At 36.3% G+C, this 19,966-nt stretch overlaps 1 protein-coding gene across 1 annotated transcript; it reads left to right on the top strand.

The window, feature by feature from the left end:
- The first annotated feature begins 1,183 nt into the window (after positions 1-1,183).
- Positions 1,184-5,150, top strand: LOC113750513. The gene is made up of 7 exons (XM_027294480.1): positions 1,184-1,384; positions 1,451-1,613; positions 1,711-2,255; positions 2,320-2,880; positions 3,011-3,439; positions 3,690-4,262; positions 4,620-5,150. Exons 1-7 carry the CDS (start codon positions 1,184-1,186, stop codon positions 5,148-5,150), a joined length of 3,003 nt encoding a protein of 1,000 aa, XP_027150281.1.
- Positions 5,151-19,966: the final 14,816 nt, after the last annotated feature.

Raw genomic sequence — 19,966 nt, 5'->3', positions numbered from 1 at the left:
AGATTCCACTGAACAACCTCCGTTTGATCTTGTAGGAACAGCCATTAGTATTGCTGATGCTTCTTTGCACGCTGCTTCTAATCAAAATGCTGATCTTCTTATCAGTGATGAGTTAGCAGGTAGAGCTTCATATTCTTTTAACGTTCAGTCAGAAAACGTGTTAACAGGTGCTGAACTACCGCACCTGCTCAGCTTTACAAATGCCTCATTGGAAAGTGAAAAGCATGCTTCCTCTTCTATTATTGCAAGTTCCATTCTATCTAATGTACAACAAGGTAGACCTTAACCTTAGTTTTCAGCTTTGCTGTCTTAATACACTTTACTCATCATTTTTCCTATTTTCTCTACCGTGTTACTGTTTTGAGTGAATCTGTTAAGCTTCTTCTTTTTCCCTTCTACTTTGGTCTTTTAAACAGCTCTTATAGTCTATCTGCCTGTTTTTCCTTCGTCATCCGCATTCATATTACTCATTCCTTATAGCTACAACCTCTCTATATCTTTTTACCTTTTTATGCATGCTTAGCTCATTTTCACTCACAGGAAATGCCACTCTAACACTGTCAAACGTGCTCTAGTGTCCAGAAAAATATGCAGCTCAGGTTGCATTCTAATTGTGTCTAGTTAAATCTTTTATTATTACCTTTTCACGTTTAGTTCTTGTCCAGCTTATCCATGGAACAAAAAAAACAAACAAGTGCCCTTTGTTCCAGGTCAGCAGTGAATATCTAGGAAAATTATTCTCCCTCGTTTAGAAAGGATTTCTGACCATTCTTTGATTCTCCCTGCTTCTCCAAGTTGTCAGTATTGTTGAGCTATACGGTTCCATTTAGAACCTCCTAATTTCTGTTGTTCAGGAGGAGAAGTTTCACTGGTCACTGCACTAATGCCTTATGATCTTCACCGCCTCTTTATCGGTAATGATGTCAGGAAGAATGCTCGTACATACAACAACAATGTTTCTTTCACTACTTTTGCTGCAAAATATGATCCAGAACTGACGAAAAATAAGCACGGTGTTTATACGTTTCGAATACAAGGCCAAGTATATCACTTCCTTGATGGTTTGGTATCACAGCATCATAAACCATCTAGTATTCAACTGTACTTTTTTGATACCGATGAGGAACTTACAAGGAGACTTGATGTTTCTTCTTGATTTCACGAAAGCACCCTTAAATTGTTTATGCGCATTTTAGCCGGCAATTCTTATGCCAAATTCTTTAAGGATTTGCGTCATATTCCTGATCTCGAACACCATAGAATTGTTCTTAATTGCAATCCTGCTCTTGATCAGCGTATATATAATCTTCCATTAGCTTCTCAAGTTGCTGCTATATGGATTGAGACTGATGATGAATCAGTTGATAAGTCAGTTCATATTCAGGTTTATAGTCATTCCGATCAAAGTCATATGATTAAGCATTATTATGCTTGCTATGACTCTTTGCAGTATCCTTTATTATTTCCTTGTAGTGAGTCTGGATGGCACCATGGAATTCAAAGGATTACGTGCGAAAATAGGAAAAGAGCGCATCATGTTTGTGAAGATGATATTCCTATTGATCTAGCATCTATCAGTGGTCCATCTGATTTGATTAACCTGGAACAAAGAGGCAAGTATTAACTTAACATCTTGGAAGCATGTTATAATTTTCAAGCATATTGTCTTTTTCCTTCATGTCATTAATACGTAGTTCCATTTTATTTCAGTCGCTGATCATGGCAAGAAACAAAAAACTAATGTCACTGCTAGGGAATACTACTACTATAGGTTTCAAATGAAAAATGACGATGAGTCCATGTTGTTACATGCGCTGAGATTGTTACAGCAGTATGTTGTTGATATCTACGTTAAGATAGAGACATCTAGGCTTAATTTTCACAGAAACAAACAAAATACCATTCGGACTAAAGCTCTTCAAGGAATAATGGATAGTGTCTCTTTAGGCCAGACGTCAGGTTCTAAAGTTGGCCGGCGAATATATTTGCCAGTTTCGTTTCTCAGAGGACCGCGAGATATGAGGCGTAGATATCTTGATGCAATAGCTTTAGCCAAAAAATATGGAAAGCCTGACATTTTTTTGACCATGACATGCAATCCACTGTGGCCAGAAATTCAGGAACATTTAAAGTACAAAGAAAAATCTCAGGACAGACCCGATCTTTTAGCTAGAGTGTTCAGGGCAAAGTTTGAAATACTGAGAGTAGAGTTGGTTGCAAAGAAAATATTTGGAGACGTTGCAGCCTATGTTTATGTTATTGAATTCCAAAAAAAAAAGCTTTCCCCATGCTCACTTACTGCTTATATTGAAACTGCAGTTTAAGCCTCTTAATCCAGAAGCCTATGATAAAATTGTTTCTGCTGAGCTGCTTGATCGTAAAGAGCGTCCTCATCTTTATTCTCTTGTTATAAGACACATGATACATGGCCTTTGTGGAAAAATGAACAAAAACAGCCCTTGTATGAAAAACGGTGTTTGCAAAAATTACTATCCAAAAGGGTATTCTGAACATACGACTCACGGTGAGGATAGCTATCCAAATTATCGCAAACGAAAGGATGGCAAAAAAATCAGAGTCAAAGGTTATGATTTGGATAATAGGTGGATCATCCCGTATACTCCATACTTGCTAGCTTTGATTGATTGTCACATCAACGTGGAAATTTGTTCAACTATCAAGTTAGTTAAGTATTTATACAAATACATATTTAAAGGCGATGATCTTGTCAACTTCCACATCATAGTTGATGAAACACCTCAAGATGTTGATGAGATCAAGGAGTTCCAGCGAGGTCGATGGGTTTCTCTTCCAGAAGCTTTGTGGCGAATTTATGCATTTCGATTGAATGAAATGACCCCTGCTGTTTATAGTCTTCAGGTTCATCTTCCTGGTCATCAATATGTTTCCTTTAATCAAGATTTTAATCTTTCACAGCTCTTAAAAAAAATTTATTTCTCCAAAACTATGTTAACTGAGTTCTTTAGAATGAACCGTGTTAACAAAAAAGCTCAAAGTCTCAAATGTTTGTATCGAGATTTTGCTCAGCACTTTTATGTGGACACCTGCTAAAAGAAACTGGATAGAAAGAAGCAAACACAAGGTTATTGGCAGGTTAGTCACTGTTAAACCAAGCGAAGGTGATAGGTATTATTTAAGACTTCTTCTCTTGCATGTTCGAGCTCGTGCATCCTTTGATGACTTCTTGACAGTTAATGGATGTAAACTGAATTCATTTAGAGAGGCTGCTTTAGAGCTTGGCCTCTTAGAATCTGATTCTTTCATTGAGGCAACACTTGAAGAAGCTGCTGGTTTTCAGATGCCTTCTTTGCTTAGATTTTTATTTGTTACTTTGCTTTTGCATTGTGCTCCAACAAATCCAAGTCTTTTGTGGGAAAAATTTGAAATGAAACTTTCCAGAGACTTCGAACGAGCGCAGGTATAGACTCATTGTTCAGCTGCTGAAATAAGACAAAAGGTTTTGTTTGATATTAACAAATCGCTTCAATATATGGGGAGGCATATCAGTGACTACAACTTAGTTGCAGATGCTGTTGCTCTTAGCTATCATGAAAGCATGACAAAGGAAGTGGACAGTGAAAAGAGTATTGTGGTGTCACCAGAAGATTTCTTGAAAACTTCAAAGTTAAATGCAGAACAAAAAACATGCTTATGATTTGATATTGCAGACTGTTTTTTCGTCCAAAGGCCAGAGCTTTTTCATTGATGGTCCAGGGGGAATGGAAAAAATATTTTTATATCGTTCTCTTCTTGCAACACTTAGATCGCAGGGATACATTGCAATAGTTGTAGCGACTTCAGGAGTTGCAACATCACTTCTTCCTGGAGGAAGAACTACTCACTCCAGATTTAAAATTTCATTGGACTTTTCCAAGAATAAAACCTGTCAATTGAGCAAGCAAAGCAGCATGGCACAATTAATCATTGAATGCAAGTTGTTCTTGTGGGATGAAGCATCAATGGCAAAAAGAGAAAGTATTGAAACATTTGAAGAATTGCTGAAAGATGTAATGGAGACTGACGATCCTTTTGGAGGCAAAGTTGTAATTTTTGGGGGCGATTTTCGCCAAACTCTTCCCGTTATTCTAGGAGTTACTAAGGACCAGTTAATTCAGGCTAGCCTCCTACATTCTTCATTATGGTTTAGGATGCACAAAATAAAGCTAACACAGAACATGAGGGCTGTCTTAGATCCTGCCTTTTCACAATTCTTGCTCGCTGTTGGGGAAGGTGCAGAACCTGTTGATGCAGATAACTAGATATGTTTACCAAGTCATATGGTTATACCATTCCACAATATGAAAGATTCTTTTGACAGGTCCTTTATATTTCCTGTATTTATCGCACACTCCTGCCCTTTTTCCATCAGTATTACTACATATATCTTGCACAGGTTGCTAACAGAAACTTTTTCAACCAGGTTGATAGTTTACACGTTTCCAGATTTGAATCTCTACTTATCTGATCCTTATGAAATGATCAGTAGATATATTTTAACTCCAAAAAACACCTTTGTTGAAGACATCAATGAAATGATGATTCAGAGGTTTCCTAGACAGCTTTTTACTTATACAAGCTCTGACCAAATTGTTGATTAGAGATTTCAGGCAGATTATGAGGATTTTTTGAATTCTCAAAATCCAAAGGTTCTTCCTCCACACAAACTCATGCTAAAAGAAAACTGTCCCTTGATCTTGCTCAGGAATCTAAATCCAGCTGAAGGATTGTGCAATGGCACAAGACTTATTTGTCGACAGCTAAGACGCCACACTATCTGTGCTGAGATAGCTTTTGGTCAGCATAAAGAGAAGAAGATTTTCATTCCCAGAATCCCATTACAGACACCGAATAATGAAAAGAATGGGATTCCATTCATCAAAACACAACTTCCAGTTCACCTTTGTTTTGCAATGACAATTAACAAGGCTCAAGGCCAAACTCTTGACTATGTTGGTGTATATCTAAAGGAACTCATATTTTCTCATGGACAATTATACGTTGCACTCTCTAGAGCAAAAACTGCTAATGCAGTTAAAGTTCTCATGCTTCCAGGAACTTTTGCTGAAGTAAAAACTGACTGCAAAACAAGAAATATTGTGTTTGATGAAATATTGCAGTTGTCTAATTGATCATTTGCACTCTTCATAGGTATCTTGACATTTAAATGTTGTTAGCTATTGTTTTCAGAGCTTATAATTTCCTTTTGCCTTCCAAACAGAAATTCTTGCTTATTTACTCTTATTATTGCTAATGAGTATAGGATATGCACTATATTATTTATCAATGATGTTGAGGTCGGGATGGAGAAGTGGACAGCAAAGGTCATTGTCCAGGATAAACAGCAAGTTACCTCATCAATTAGCACACCAACTAGGAAACAAAAATTTATCTTCATTGATTCTGAGGTATTTATTGCAGTTTAACTTCTATTCTCATAATCCTATTTGCTAAACTAAGGAGTTTAAATACTACTCATTTGTCCACAATCATAATAATTCTTTTTCAGGGATCAAAGGTTGAAGGCATCATTTTTAATGCTAATATTGCTATAATGAGCCCCAGAATAGAGGTTTACAAAAAGTACCTCATCTCTAATGCTCAGGTGAAAAGGATCCCTGATAATTTTAGAACCACTGAGCTAGCAAAGCAATAGATAATCACCAGTCGAACACTTATTGAAGAGATTGTAGACGAAGAGGATGTTATAGCTGCAAAGTTTACATATACCAACTTTAGGGACTTGGCACAGTACATGGATCGAAAGGACATTTCTGTTGGTGAGTTTCTTCCTTTTCTACCATAACTGATCTACCTTGGTTATTATATGCTGTTAGGCTTATTTTTTAGGTTCCTCTCACTAGATATTATGGGAATTGTTATTCCTGCGTTGGATGAAAAAACAGTCACGATTAATTCAAAGGAAGCACGAGTCCAGAAGCTTGTCATTGTTAATGAAGAGTAAGAAGCCTTAATTTTTGTATACAATGACTATCTGCTGCTACAGATTACAGCCTTTTCCAAGAAAATATTAAGAGTTCCTCTGTTTCAAATATGTCAGATTGCAGACACTTATGCTATCTATGTGGAATGCTTTTATTGACAATGAAGGCTCCAAGATTATTTCGAACATTTAGAACTATCCTGTTCTTATTAGAAGAAGGCTAAAGGTTCAAAATTATAATGGTAAGTATAACAGTTGCCCCTTACATGTTTTGAACATCTAACCTTTTTCTATCTGTGCATTTTTTCAAATGACATATTGCTTCCCCTTTTCTTTTTTATAGGAGTAGCTCTTTCTACTTGATTTGATTCAGCAATCCTTGTAAATCTACCTGTCCAAGAAGCAAGGGAACTGAAGAACTGGTTCTGCTCTTATAATTTTCAATAGTTGTTGTTTATAGACTTTATAAATTATCTATTTTTTGACAGTCAGAGATACTTAAGAGCTGGTTTCACTCTTATAATTTTCAGTCTCAGTTGCATATAAAAAAAATGATATTTTCCCTATTTGGCTGACAATCTTAGTATCCTATATACAGGGAAAGTAGAAATGCCAAATGCTTTGCAGACATTGTTGAAAAGAGAACATACAATTGATACAATCCTGATATCTCTTTCCAAGCAGATCAAAAAATTACTGATATCTCAAATATTAGCTCAAAACACAAGATACTGCCATGATTGTAACATGATCAGTAGATTTCAGCCTGCAAATAGTTTGACTAATTCATATACTGACTATATTTTTAGAATATGTGGGTGAAAGCATCATTCTCATTTGAACACATCTTCCAAAAATTTTGGTACATGGGGTGTGAAAAATGCTTCCGCTCCACGTCTGCGGATTATGGTGTCTTGTTCATGTGTAATACTTGTAAACAAAAGCACAAGGTTGAACCAAGGTATGATCATCATTAATTTATTTGTTACTTATCATTTCTGCTGCTACTGCTAAGTATATTATCATTTCTTTCCCTCTGTTGTGCCTTATATAAAACTTGCATATTTAATAGGTGTAAATTTGATGTTGACCTCTCTGATGACACCGGAACAGTCACAACCACACTGTTTGGTGATTTAGCTGAGAAACTGCTAACGTTCACAGCAAAAGAAGCAATGAAGCATTATTTTTAGGTTTGCTCTTACCGTGCCGCATCAGTACATATCTATATATGTGTGTATATATATATATTCTTTTGTTTTGTACCTTGCAGAATATGGTGTTACCACTTGAAATTCTGCATGAGGACCTAAAATCAAGAAAGTTCCTTGCGTACATTAGACCTGCACAAGTTCCCTTGGCTGATGCAAATCAGCGTTTCACAATGGTGTACTATAAAGAAGCTTCTCATGAACAAGTTTCTATTACAGACTCCAGTGAACAGACCTTTCCTTGTCCTTCATCAGGTTATAACCTCTACTTAATCATCTTTGTTTTACAATGTGAATGAATAACTCTACAGATAAGAAGTGCTATTACATTTAATCTGTACTATAGACATATTTGTTTTTCTATGAAATAGCCAACTTACTGAGTCAGGTATGGTTACTGCTTTTCAATAGGCGAAACGTCTTTTTCCAAAGCTAAAGTTTGTCTTCTTCAAAAATTTGACGAGTCTGATGAAAGTAGGCAATTAAGCTCTGAAGCTCTTCTGAGCAGCCCCAGGAAAAAACCCAGACAAGATTAGAATAGTTCTCTTTCCAAACAAGCAATATTTTTTTTGCTGCATTCGGTGCTATGTGCCTTTTTGTGTGGTGAAGGAAACCAAGTCTCAACGTTTTTTGAGCACTGTCATGCTACTGATGTGCCTATGAAATATTCATATGGCTGAACTATGTATTTCTACACACCGTTAAGCTTTGCCTGTTAATCTGCATGCCTTTCCAACTTAATTTGAAAGTACCATAATCGCTATAATGTTTCCACATCATCCCGTACCATTCATGCTATTTGAAAGTAGCGTTGATTGCCAACAGCAAAACATTTCGCCATTCAATATATTTATCAAAGCTTTTTCACTTTCCAGTTCATTTCTTCTGATATAATGTACTATGAATTAACTGTTGGTTACAAACATCAAACCACATTGAACCTTTCCAAGACTACCTGTCTGCATTCATTACTGATCCTACAGCTATTAGTTCAACCACTTTAAATAAATCCACTGGTTCCCAGATACTCATACAGCCCAATTAATGCTACTTGTTCTTGTTATGAAGCCTCTATATATATATATGACAAGAACAACCTACTAAAATCTACAGCCTCAAAAGCCTATTACAGTTATAATAACAAACAAGTATGGAGTTCTTTGAAAGTGTTAGACCCTCCAGTCTTCCACCAAATATTACCGGCAGCATGGAATACTGTTTCTTCTTTAGGAGTAACAGTTCTAGGCAGGTACTTTTGCTTCTATATAGTTTAGTTTTTCTCATGCAATGTAAATTCTTTAATGATAACCAAAGTGTTTTCAAAATAATTAGATATTCCCTGCTCAGTTTCTGCTGCTTCTAAGAAAAACCAACAACGTACGATAACTATTCGAGAAGGCTATAGAACATGGACTATCAGTACTTTAGAAACTTGGTTTGGAGAAGGATGGCAAGACTTCTGCGAGAATAATATCATCCGTGAAGATGACACAATGTTCCTTCGGCATTCCGGAAACTTGTTGTTCAACATGCTCCATTACTCAGCAGCAAAAACGCATGACTACTTACCTTGGACTCATCCGCTACCTAGTATGTTAGATACTCCAGAGCATGTTTTCCTAAAAAGTTAGTTTTTCTCGTGCTTAAAAAATTCCAGATTTTTAGTATTATTCTTCTTTTATTTGCCAGCTTTGTACGCTTACCTTTTTTATGAAACACAGAACAAAGAATGCAGTGTCAGAAAGTAGCATCGGCAATGAAACCAAATTTCGTTCAAGACATAGCCGATGGTCTATCATTCTATGAGATCTTCACTCAGCAAAACCAACATAATTTTGTGAGCTTCAGTTATCTCCTGTTTTATTTTTTCATTCATTACTTTCTTTCCCAGTAATCATTTTTTTTTCACTGAACAATAGAAAGTGCCCAAATTTGTATCCTTCTTCATACATGGTGACAAAACTCCTCTGATCACCCTAAGAACTGGAAACAAGACAATCACTCTTGGAATGCGTCGGAGACAGTTTACAACTAATTGGAACACGTTTAAGTTTGAGCATCAGCTACAATTTGGCGACGCTTTAGTATTTATCCCTGAAACAGAGTCTTGCTATACTGTCCTGATCTTCGACAAACGTGGAGTCGAAAAACTGTTTCCTTGGTACAATAAGTTCTGCATCTTCTCTGATACACCAACCGATAGAACTTAGACAACTTGTTTTACATTTATTCTACGAGAAACGTTATCCTTCTTATATGTTCAGTAAACATATGAATGCCAACTTTTATTTTCCTTTCTTTTTTCCATACCAAATTTACCTTAGCAATTTATCTAAAACGTGCCGCAGATTTATTTCAACCATTCAGGACCATGCTTGCTTTTTTGTAAAAAGCTTTGAATAAATTTACAACCTCAACTGTCACCGCTTCATTATTCTCATATCATATGCACCTTTATGAGGCTTTTTTCACAGAGCCAAAATACCATTTTATCTTTAAATTCATGCTTTTATTAAGAACAGTATGCTTATTATGACTACGGTACGATTGAAATATATTGTAGCGTAAACCAGGGAAACTATCAAACAAAAGAATGAGTTGAGAAAATTGATGCCAAGTAAAAATATTATACATTTGTGTTAAGAAAATTGATGCGTTAATAAAATTGCAATCAGCTACATTTGTGTAAATACATTACTTGTAATTAATGTTCTTTAATTCTATTAATTACAGTAAATTATTTTGCCTACAAATAGTTATCTTTTCACTTTAATTGCCTACAAATTTTTTTTTATCTGTTACACTAAGGGTGGGCCAAATAATTAAGTTTATTATATTCTACCTTAATTATCTCTTTTTTAATTAATGCCAAGTTCTCCATATCGCTAATTTATAATTGCAATCTGCTACTTATCAAATTTCATGTTACATGGTAAAAAATTAATTTCTACTAACCTTTGGATTCTTGATTCAGATGGCGGTATTATTTGAAGTAATTGTTATTTTATCCTTTTTTTCATCTTTATAATTATCTCCCCTACAACCACATAATTTATACACATCATACTGCAAATATAAATTATAGTATTTTATTAAATTCATACTCTGTAATGCTCATTGTGGGCATTACATTTCTGCTAGTTTGGTCCAAATGGCACACAGGACTTGTCCACAATATCCTTTGTCCTACCCCCTAACATAAGAGAGGCAATTTCAGCTACCCTAGAGCTCAAAATCATCAGCAAACTAACTCCATTCTATGGGAAAATTCTTCAAATGGGCTATTGAATTCCAAATCTGCCTATTATTTGTGTCATTCCATAGATAGGATGAATTCCTCTAGCATTGATAGTCTTCTTGACTGTTGCACCTGGGTGTGGAAAGTGAACACCTCAACCTCAGTCAAACATTTACTTTGTCTCATTTTCCTTAACAAACTATCCACAAAGTCCAGACTTAGCAAACAGAATGTTACCCTGATGACAATTACCCACTCTATAATCATCCTTCCTAGGATAATGAACATGTGTTTAATACGTGCCATCATGCTCGCCTTTGATGGAATAACTTATGTAGGAATTGTCCCTCCTTTCTGAACAGACTCAGAAATTTAAGATTTCATATCTTGGATGAAGAAAGGATGCTTAGACTCAAATGCTTCCCATGTGGCAGACATGCCTTGGGGAACCTTATTTTCTTTTGGATACCAGGCTGGCTATTTGGAAGAATAGGAACAAGTTTTTATTTGAGCTCAATATCAGGAGAATGGACCCTGTAAAAATGTGTATCAAGGAAGCATCAGAATTCTTGTTCCTAGGGCTGGGAAATTTCTCCTTTGTTAGAAGAGAAGAATCTCTTATCAAATGGACCCCCCCATCTTACCATTTTTTCAACCTAAATACAGATGGATCCTCTAAACTAAGGACTTCAGAATCTAGCGCGAAAGGACTAACTAGAGATTGCCAGGGAAATTGAGTTGTGGGTTTCTCCAGAAAACTTGGATCAGCTTCACCTTTGATAGCTGTTGAGTGTTGGGGCCTGAGAAATGGGATGCTGTTGGTGGCCAATTAAATATTTCTCATTTGCAAGTTGAATTAGACTCTCAGGTGTTAGTCAAATTATTGAAGTCCAAACTATCTATCACTCGTGAGTTGTACCCCTTGACCCCTTGATATCTGATTCCAAGATGCTGTTGTAGCACTTCCAACAAGCTACCGTGAAGCATGACCACCGGGAAGCCAACCATTGTGTGGACACATGGGCAAAGAAGGGCACCGAGCTTAATATTCTTTTTGTTTTTTATTCTTCATGCCCCGCTTTTTTATCCCCTTTGTTTATGTTAGAGGTTAATCTATTTCTAGAATGACTGTAATCTATGACTCTTAAAATCGTTTCTATATTTCCTTTTTTAATGTTAGTACTGCATCTTTCCTATCAAAAAAAATCTGCAAAAAGATAGACAACATTGAAAAAATGTTATGTAACAGAACATCTTTTTTCTTTTCCTTTTAAATTCTGTGCATCAATAGCTAGTTTATAAGCTTCCTGAACTAAATTCCGATCTACTTAAATTAAAGTAACAAGATAGAAGGCTTGTTATGGTTACTAGATTTGGGTTGTTACGGTTTAAAGCAACCTAGAGGTCTGGAGGATTGCAGTGGGAGTTAGAGATTGCATCAACTTCAAGACAGGGATAGAAGGAAAAAATGAAGTCCTCTAGGGTCAATGGCTACACCTCATTTAAGTTCACTGTTCATCCACATCTTTTGATTTAATGTGTTCTTTAAACATGTACAAACACTTAAGGAACTAGATAATGTTTTATTGTTTTTGTTTGTCCAATTCTCCCAAGAAAAAAAAATGAGGCATAAACATCACCAAATGGCCCATTAAAGAAACCAAGCAAACAAGATCAATGAACAATAAATTGTATGTGCACATAATAGCCCTAATACTGTAGATGAAGAATAAGCAACAACAAGTATTAAGAAAAACACAATAACAAGCATTTTTACCATATGTTGATAAAGAAACCAAGGACGTAGTTAAACTACATTAATTAATTAAAGTTTTACACACAACAGAAATTTTACGTATTTTGCTTTTTATCAAGATTTGAACACAACTCATAATTCATTTTAATCTAATTGGGAATACCGGCGCTTCCAAATGAATAAAGAAACCCATACATAGCTCAGCCTAATCTATCATTGGAAGTCGAAGTCAATATTTCAATGGACATTTTTGCATCTTTTATAGGTACCATTAGTGATATCTTCAAGAAAAGCAAAAATAACCTAAAGTTATCTTCAACAAAAACATAGAAATAAGAGAAAGGATTTCTTCTTAAAATATCCCATGAAAGAAAGTGAAGAAAGTGAATGCAAATTAAAAGAAAGGAAAAAAAATTGGATGCATAGATTGAGTTCTATCTTTAGTTCAAATTATCATGTTCTACTTCTTTAATTACAAAAAGTAAAATTTTCACATGTTGTAGACTAAATCTGAAAAAAAAATTAAAGGACCTTCTCTTTTGTTTAACCAATAGGTTAAATGATACCAAGTGGAACATTCAGTTTATGAAAGTTTATAATCATCTTGCTCCTTCTACGACCCTTTAAAATTATAACATAAAAGACCTGTAATTTAGCAACAAAATACATGTTAGTGTATTTGCAACAAAAATTTACAAATGAGGTAAGAAAAAGAAAAGTCGAGATAGTCACGAAGCCTTGTGAAAATTAGGGACCTCAGTAATGAATTTGAGCAACGACTTTGCCATCCAAGAAATTTTGGTTAATGATTAATCAAAGGGAATTTCGCCAATTTGGTCCCTATACATTTTCACTTAAATCAATTTCGTCCTTCATTAAATATTTTAACCAATTTAGTCCCTGAACTAGTTTTTACTTTCAATGTAGGACTTTTTACTACATTTTACTCAATTCGCGTGGACCAAAGGGGTATAATTGTCACACTGGCTTAATCTCCTGCAATTATCCACTGAAACGGATTAGATATCATTACAAAAAGGGGCGAGCATCTGGTTTGAAGACATTAGGGCTCATTTTTAGTTGCCCAATTGTATCTGCAAAGGAGCACATGTAAGATGCATCAAGGGAAAAAGTATTTCAATGGAGCATCAAGTTCGTGCAGCTTCCAACACTCAAATCATAAGGATGAGGAAAGTGAAAATTTATGAGGAGTGAAGAGAGAGAAGGTAGGTCAGTACAATGGATCTGAGAGCGTGTTTTGTGATTGTAATGAATCATGTCGAATAGCTACTTCGTGGACATTGTCAAATCCAGGAAGAAGATTCCACGGCTGCAAGAATTATGGGGTATTTTTCTCTATTTTGTTAATATATTTCAGGGGAATTAATTTTTTAATTTTGGCAGTATAATCGGATATGGGTATTTAGTAGTAATTTGTGCTTTAGATTAACTTGCAATAATATGTAATCTAATTGAGGTATTGATATTGATTATAGTCACCGAAGGCTTGCAAGTACTTTTTGTGGTATGATCCACCAATGCCGGAGATGACAAAAAATACAATAGCAAAACTTTTGAAGGAACTAAGGAAAGCTGAACAAGAGAACCAGTTCATGAAGATTGAACTTGCAAGGTTGAAAGAAAAGAAGAAGATGATGAAGGCTGAAATTCGAAAGTTAAGAGATAAGAGCAAGTTGCTAGTTTTTGTTGCTGTTTGTTGTGGTTGCTTGTTAATTGCTGTGCTTGTTGGTAACGAGAAAAGAGGACATGCTAAAAAAGACTTCGGGCTCCAAATGTTAGTTTAGATGAATTAGAGAAACGTATGTAGTTGCTGTTAGCCTTTTGTTCACGAAGTTGTAAGGTGGCTATGGTTGGCCTTAATTTTGTCTGACTATGATTTGGTTGTAAGGCTGTGTAAGCAGTTGATAAAGCATTTGTCTAATATATATATCAAATTTTGGGCAAATTTTGTATATGGACATGTTGATAGGCCTTCCTGAATGAGATTAAAAATTAGATTTAGCCCATCGTAATCTGTTTTGTTGGAAGCTGTCTTCTGTTGATGAAATGCAGAATTAGCAAATTTTGTTGGAACCTGTAGTTGATCCGCAGTTTTATTCACTTTCTCAAGTGTCCTTATCTGATGTAGGCTAGTGAGGGAATTTGCAGAACCTCACTCCAAATCTGTTTGTTCCCACTCTAGATAAGGCTGATCAAACTAAATGGCTAGTTGGTTCCTGCAGAACATTTCACATCGGCTTTGAGACCTGTTGGAGCTAAGGTTGAATGATGCAAATTTGTGTGGGATAAAGATAGCATTCCTCGGTTCTCCTTCACTCTTTGGTTGCTTTGCCACAAACATTTCACTCATAATTGTTTTGATAGGTGTATCATGTTGCGATTATGTTTTCATTGTTCATAGTAAGGAATATATAGATATGTTTAGTGAGCTATTAATGTAACTGAGCTGACTGCTCCATGTATAAGCTGTACAACCTGATTAATAAAACTTGCAAAATTAATAAAAACTACTATTTTGCTAGATAGAGTTAGTTATATCAAACAAGAAGGCAGACAAAAGGAAAGCTACATAAGCACGAGAAAGTCATGACTCCATCTCTCATACTTGTGCTACTAAACTTAGAAATGTCTATACCATCCAGAGTTAGGTAAGGATAGACATGCTAATTCTGCAATTTTAATCTCATTCTGGATGGTAAGGATAGCCATTCAGGTAGCTAATGGTGTCTTAAAAAATTTGGCAAGATTTCGCCTTAAAATTTGACACTCTCTAAACGCAACCAACCCGTGTAACACCTAATGAATATGCAACCAACAAAAGATATTAGGAATTTCATATAACCAGTGAATGCCAATTGTACAAAAGAGATCAATGCCAAGCTCATGTCTAGGCAATGAGATACATGGCAAGGTAACATCGGCAGACTTTTACAAAACAAAACCACAATGATATTTTCTGTTCTCTTTCCCCCACAAGATTAGTACGCTATAATTACAATTGTAAGATCTATATTAGGGAGACTTCATGCCCTAAACATGTGCAACAAAAAATTAAGCAGTCAGGGGGGTTCACATCTATTAATCATCCCTCCAGTATTGCTATGTCAGCTTCATCATCATCTTCATCTAACACCTTATGCGCCTGCATAAATCACATACATGCGTTAGGGAATAGAGTATACAACGAATTTCCAATTTTACTTAACAATTATACACGCAAACGGACCATTTGTTTTCTCCTGGTCCCTTTCCCTTTTGAAGGAGGAAATGAACCATAAACTGACATAGCAGCCCGTCTTTTTCTCCAAGATCGAGCCTGAAAGGAATCACAAGTTTGCCTATTATGTTTAGTTTTCTTGCAAACTGAACACTTCATCACCTTTTCTGGCAAATCAGTAGAAATAGCTTGGGGAGCCGAAAACTGGAACTCTATCACTTCAGCATCTTCAGTACCAGCTTCCGCAATTCCATCTGGGACTAGAAAAGCTTACAATTAATTGAGTAAAAGAACATACAGCCATTAAAAGAACTGTAGTCAGAAAAATTTAGAAAAACATAGAAACACAGCAAACCATTATTTGATGAAGATACAGTAGCTGCTTTTTGTTGGTCTCTTCCACTTTCCCCATCATTGAAGGCCTGATTTACATCTGTTAAACAAAAAAGTATCAATTTATGTTAGTTTTGAATTAATCATAAAAAAAAATTAATTCAGCAAGTAATCTTCAGTACCAGCTATGGTAGTTGATCCATGGTCTTCATTCACTTCAGGCCTCTCAGTTGTCTTACTTAGTTGTGGACAAGTCCTCTTATTATGGCCTTTCTCCTTACAGAAGCTGCATTTATTGGAGTTAGACGATGGTGGCCTACCACAGCATGAACCGGGCAGCTCATTCACTGGAATGACCAATGGACATTTTCTAACAGTATGACCTTCTAAATGGCAGTTTGAATACTTTATTTTCACAAGTTCTCTTCTAGGCAGTTTTGTTACACTTACGGAATTGGTCCTTGGCTCATCAGGCTCTCTTCTCCGTGCTTTTCTTGGCCTACCAGGGAGCTTTAACTTCGTTGGAGGTAGCATCGACTCTTTTTTGGACTGGACCCAAGCATTCGGACCACTCATTGGAGCTATGGCTGGTTCATAGGCTTTCAAGTAATTCTCTCTTGAGTAATACTGATGAACCATCGATTCGGGAGTTACACCAGTCAAGGAAATACAACATATGGCATGGCAACAAGGCCAGCCGGTCAGGTCCCATCTTCGGCACGTGCATGTTTGTTTTTTGAGATCAACCACATACTTTCCGTCATATGCATGTGTCACTTCAAACTGATCCTCCTTGGACCATCTTGCAATGTTTGAAGCAGCTTCTGTTTTTGCTTTCTTAAGTTTTTTCTGAATTTTGGGACATATCTTGTCATTTCTCTTCTTCATCCATTCTCTTTTGGTTCTCAGTCTTTCCATTAGATAAATTCTGAGTGTCCCAAGCATTCCCAAAATTGGTTTTTCCCTAGCTGCCATAATGACTGAATTAAAACTCTCGCACAAATTGTTGAGCAGAATATCGCACTTTGGTGTGGTTCGAAAGTGCGATCTTGACCAATGACAAGGTGATGTGTTTTCAATTAGCCATTTCCATGCTTTTCCATCATATTCCTTCAAACTTTCCATCTGATTTTCAAACCATGTCATGTAGGACGACTGAGTACAAGTCCAAAATCTCTCCTTCAATGCCAAGCCCGGGTGCAACTTCTTGAAGTTGTTGTGGAGGTGCTTGACACAGTGTCTATGCTCAATTTCTGGAAGCACTTCATGAATTGCAGTCCCTAAACCCTGTTATAAGATTACATATAAAATTAAGTATTAACTTTCAGTAAGAATTAATTATTAAATTTCAGTAAGAATTAAGTATTAAATTTATCGTAAGAATGAAAATTAATTAATTCAGCAAGAGAGTACCTTTTGTCTATCACTAATAAGTGTCCACTTTCTTTGGTCATAAATTCCCAAGTCGTACTTCAAAAATTCGACGAACCACTTCCAAGACATCTTGTTTTCAGCCTCTACTACTGCATAAGCAATGGGATACAGGCAATCATTTGGATCAATCCCAACAGCTGTCAAGAGCACTCCGGGGTGTGGACCTCGTAAATGGCAGCCATCCACTCCAATGACGGGCCTACATGCAGACTTATATCCTCTTTTTAGTGCCCCAAAGCAGACATACAGCCTTTGGAATCTCTCTCTCCCAATGTCTTCATCTAACTCTGTCTCCATGTACACAGTGGAACCCGGATTACATTTTAGCAGCTCGTCACAATAATCCCAAAGCCTTTGATACTGTTCTTTATAGCTCCCATGGATTATGATCTTTGCTTTCATGAATGTTTTGTATACTTGTGCTATAGTGATGTGAACATTAAGTTCCAAATGCACATTCTCCCTAAATTGCTCAATAGTGATTCTCTTATTCAACCTTAAAAATTCTGCATATTTTTTAGCCAGAAAACCTGAGATAACTCTCTTGTGGTAGAATGTCCGGCCACAAGTGTGCTCAGGTCCCATAGTCTTTATCACAAGAGAGTCATCACCGGCCTCAACCTTAGAGGCAAACAACATTCATTGACAATTTTCTGCCTTACATTTAACTCTCATCCGTGTAGCATCTTGTTTTACCCATTAGATATCCTTGCCCCACTTGACTGTGTAGTTATCCACAACTAAGTTCAACAATTGTTTATTATCAAAAACCTGTCCAACATGAAATTTAGGATCTTCCATATCCACATCAGGCTCAAAACTCACAAGACTCGAGTTCTTAGCCTTTTTCTTCTTTTTGCTGTCTTTATCCGAGGAGGACTGACAACTTTTCAACTCATCTGAGGTAAGCGAATCAGATTCCTCGTGAACTGGAATCTGATCTCCTTCATCTAAGTGCAAGTCTTTCAAAGAATGATCTTTGGCTCTATCTTTTTTCTTCTCAGCTGCAGGCGTAGACATTTTCTGTTTCTTACACTCCTTGCCCCTACTTTTTGCTCCACCATTAGGTTGTATCTTTCCAATTCGATAACCTAACCCTTGCTTAGGTGTAACAACGCAACTCTGAAATATAACATCTTCTTCATCATGGTTGAAATCATAATCACTATCATGGAAGCTTTCAGCTTTAGATGAATCCGAATGGACAGCATCATCATCACCATCATTTCCTCCATGTTCAGCAGGCTTTGTTTTTTCATTTTTTTGACTTCACATGCTCCATCATTTGCTCAACTTTGACTGGTATTTCTTCTAAAGTCAGCTAGATCAATATCATCAAAGGTGAGCCCCACATATAAATTATCATCTTTTAGTTGAATCTCCTCAACAGTTGCTGCACCTAAATCAGTGTTGCTATTAACATCTTGTATATGGAATTCATAGACACCATACACATCAACTTCTCCATATTTTTTAACAATGCAAGCCACGTCTATTGCATCATCCTCACTATCTATTTGCCGAAACTTCAGAACATTTTTTTCACAGGGGATTCCATACATCATCTTTGAATCCTCCCAACAGCCCACAAAAGTGCAAAAGTAACTCAGAATTGACTTACTAACTCTTTCTGGAATAACTCCTTCAAATGTTTCCACGTTACCCCCTACGTATGCTTGTTTTGGCTCTTTAACATAGACACCACCATAATGTACTTTCAAAGTAAAATAGTCCACATCTTGACCTGCTTTTTTATTTAAAAAAATAGAAATCTTTTATTATTTCTCAGATGCAGAACCTTGGCCCCAGTTATGTTTGACTTTTCATCAACATGAAAGCAATGCATAGTATACTTTAAAGGCACAGGGACCACATCATAGTTCACAAACAAACAAATTTACTTTAATCGAGACCAAATTTCAACACCTAAATCAAAAGCATACATATTCAATTTCAAAATTACCAACATTTCAACATCACAAATCTCATGAAAACAAAGTAAAATTTTGAAAGTACCATACCCAAACTAAATGCTTTATCTTACCCATGTGGAATCTATAAGCACTTTAACAAAAAATTTTAACATCCCCTAACCTGTTCATGCCTCGCCACTGAAGTACAATACTGCAAAATTAAACCCCCCTCCCTCAAGTCTTTCCATTATACATTATATCACCATTCCAACATACTAGTGTGTAGTGGCACTCAACTCAAGCACCTTATGCATATGGTTGATGAAGGTTAGGTTTGAAGTAAGCCGAGTTACCTGATCTTGTTGATGACTCCATTTGATCGTTGCAATCCTTGACAGAATTGCCATCGTCCATTGCCTGAGCTCGTGGCGTAGACATTTCGATTCTGGCCTCCATCGTCTGTTCATCGAAGCCCGATGACTCCACTTGATCGTTGCTATCCTTTACAGAATCTTATCGTCCATTGCCTAAGCTCGTGGCGTAGACATTTTGATTCTGGCCTCCACCGTCTGTTCGCCGCTCGCCCTAGTTGTTCTTCCAATTTTCCCCATTTGAGTTCTATTTCCAAGGATAATCGCATGGGCGGGATAATGATATCTAATCCGTTTCAGTGGATAATTGCAGGAGATTAAGTCAGTGTGACAATTATACCCCTTTGGTCCACGCGAATTGAGTAAAATGTAGTAAAAAGTCCTACATTGAAAGTAAAAAACTAGTTCAGGGACTAAATTGGTTAAAATATTTAATGAAGGACGAAATTGATTTAAGTGAAAATGTTTAGGGACCAAATTGGCGAAATTCCCTTAATCAAATAACATGAT

The sequence above is a fragment of the Coffea eugenioides genome, chromosome 10, assembly GCF_003713205.1.
Source record: "Coffea eugenioides isolate CCC68of chromosome 10, Ceug_1.0, whole genome shotgun sequence".
NCBI lineage: Eukaryota > Viridiplantae > Streptophyta > Magnoliopsida > Gentianales > Rubiaceae > Coffea > Coffea eugenioides.
Note: the sequence above shows the minus strand (reverse complement) of the source record. Positions and strands in the feature narration are given on the sequence as shown.

Bases quoted from the DNA above. Each gene is read 5' to 3' on its own strand.
- LOC113750513 (XM_027294480.1), top strand. From the start codon at position 1,184: ATGCGCATTTTAGCCGGCAATTCTTATGCCAAATTCTTTAAGGATTTG. The intron at 2,256-2,319 runs GTTATTGAATTC...TTGAAACTGCAG, and splicing joins ACGTTGCAGCCTATGTTTAT to TTTAAGCCTCTTAATCCAGA. The intron at 2,881-3,010 runs GTTCATCTTCCT...TTAACAAAAAAG, and splicing joins CTGCTGTTTATAGTCTTCAG to CTCAAAGTCTCAAATGTTTG.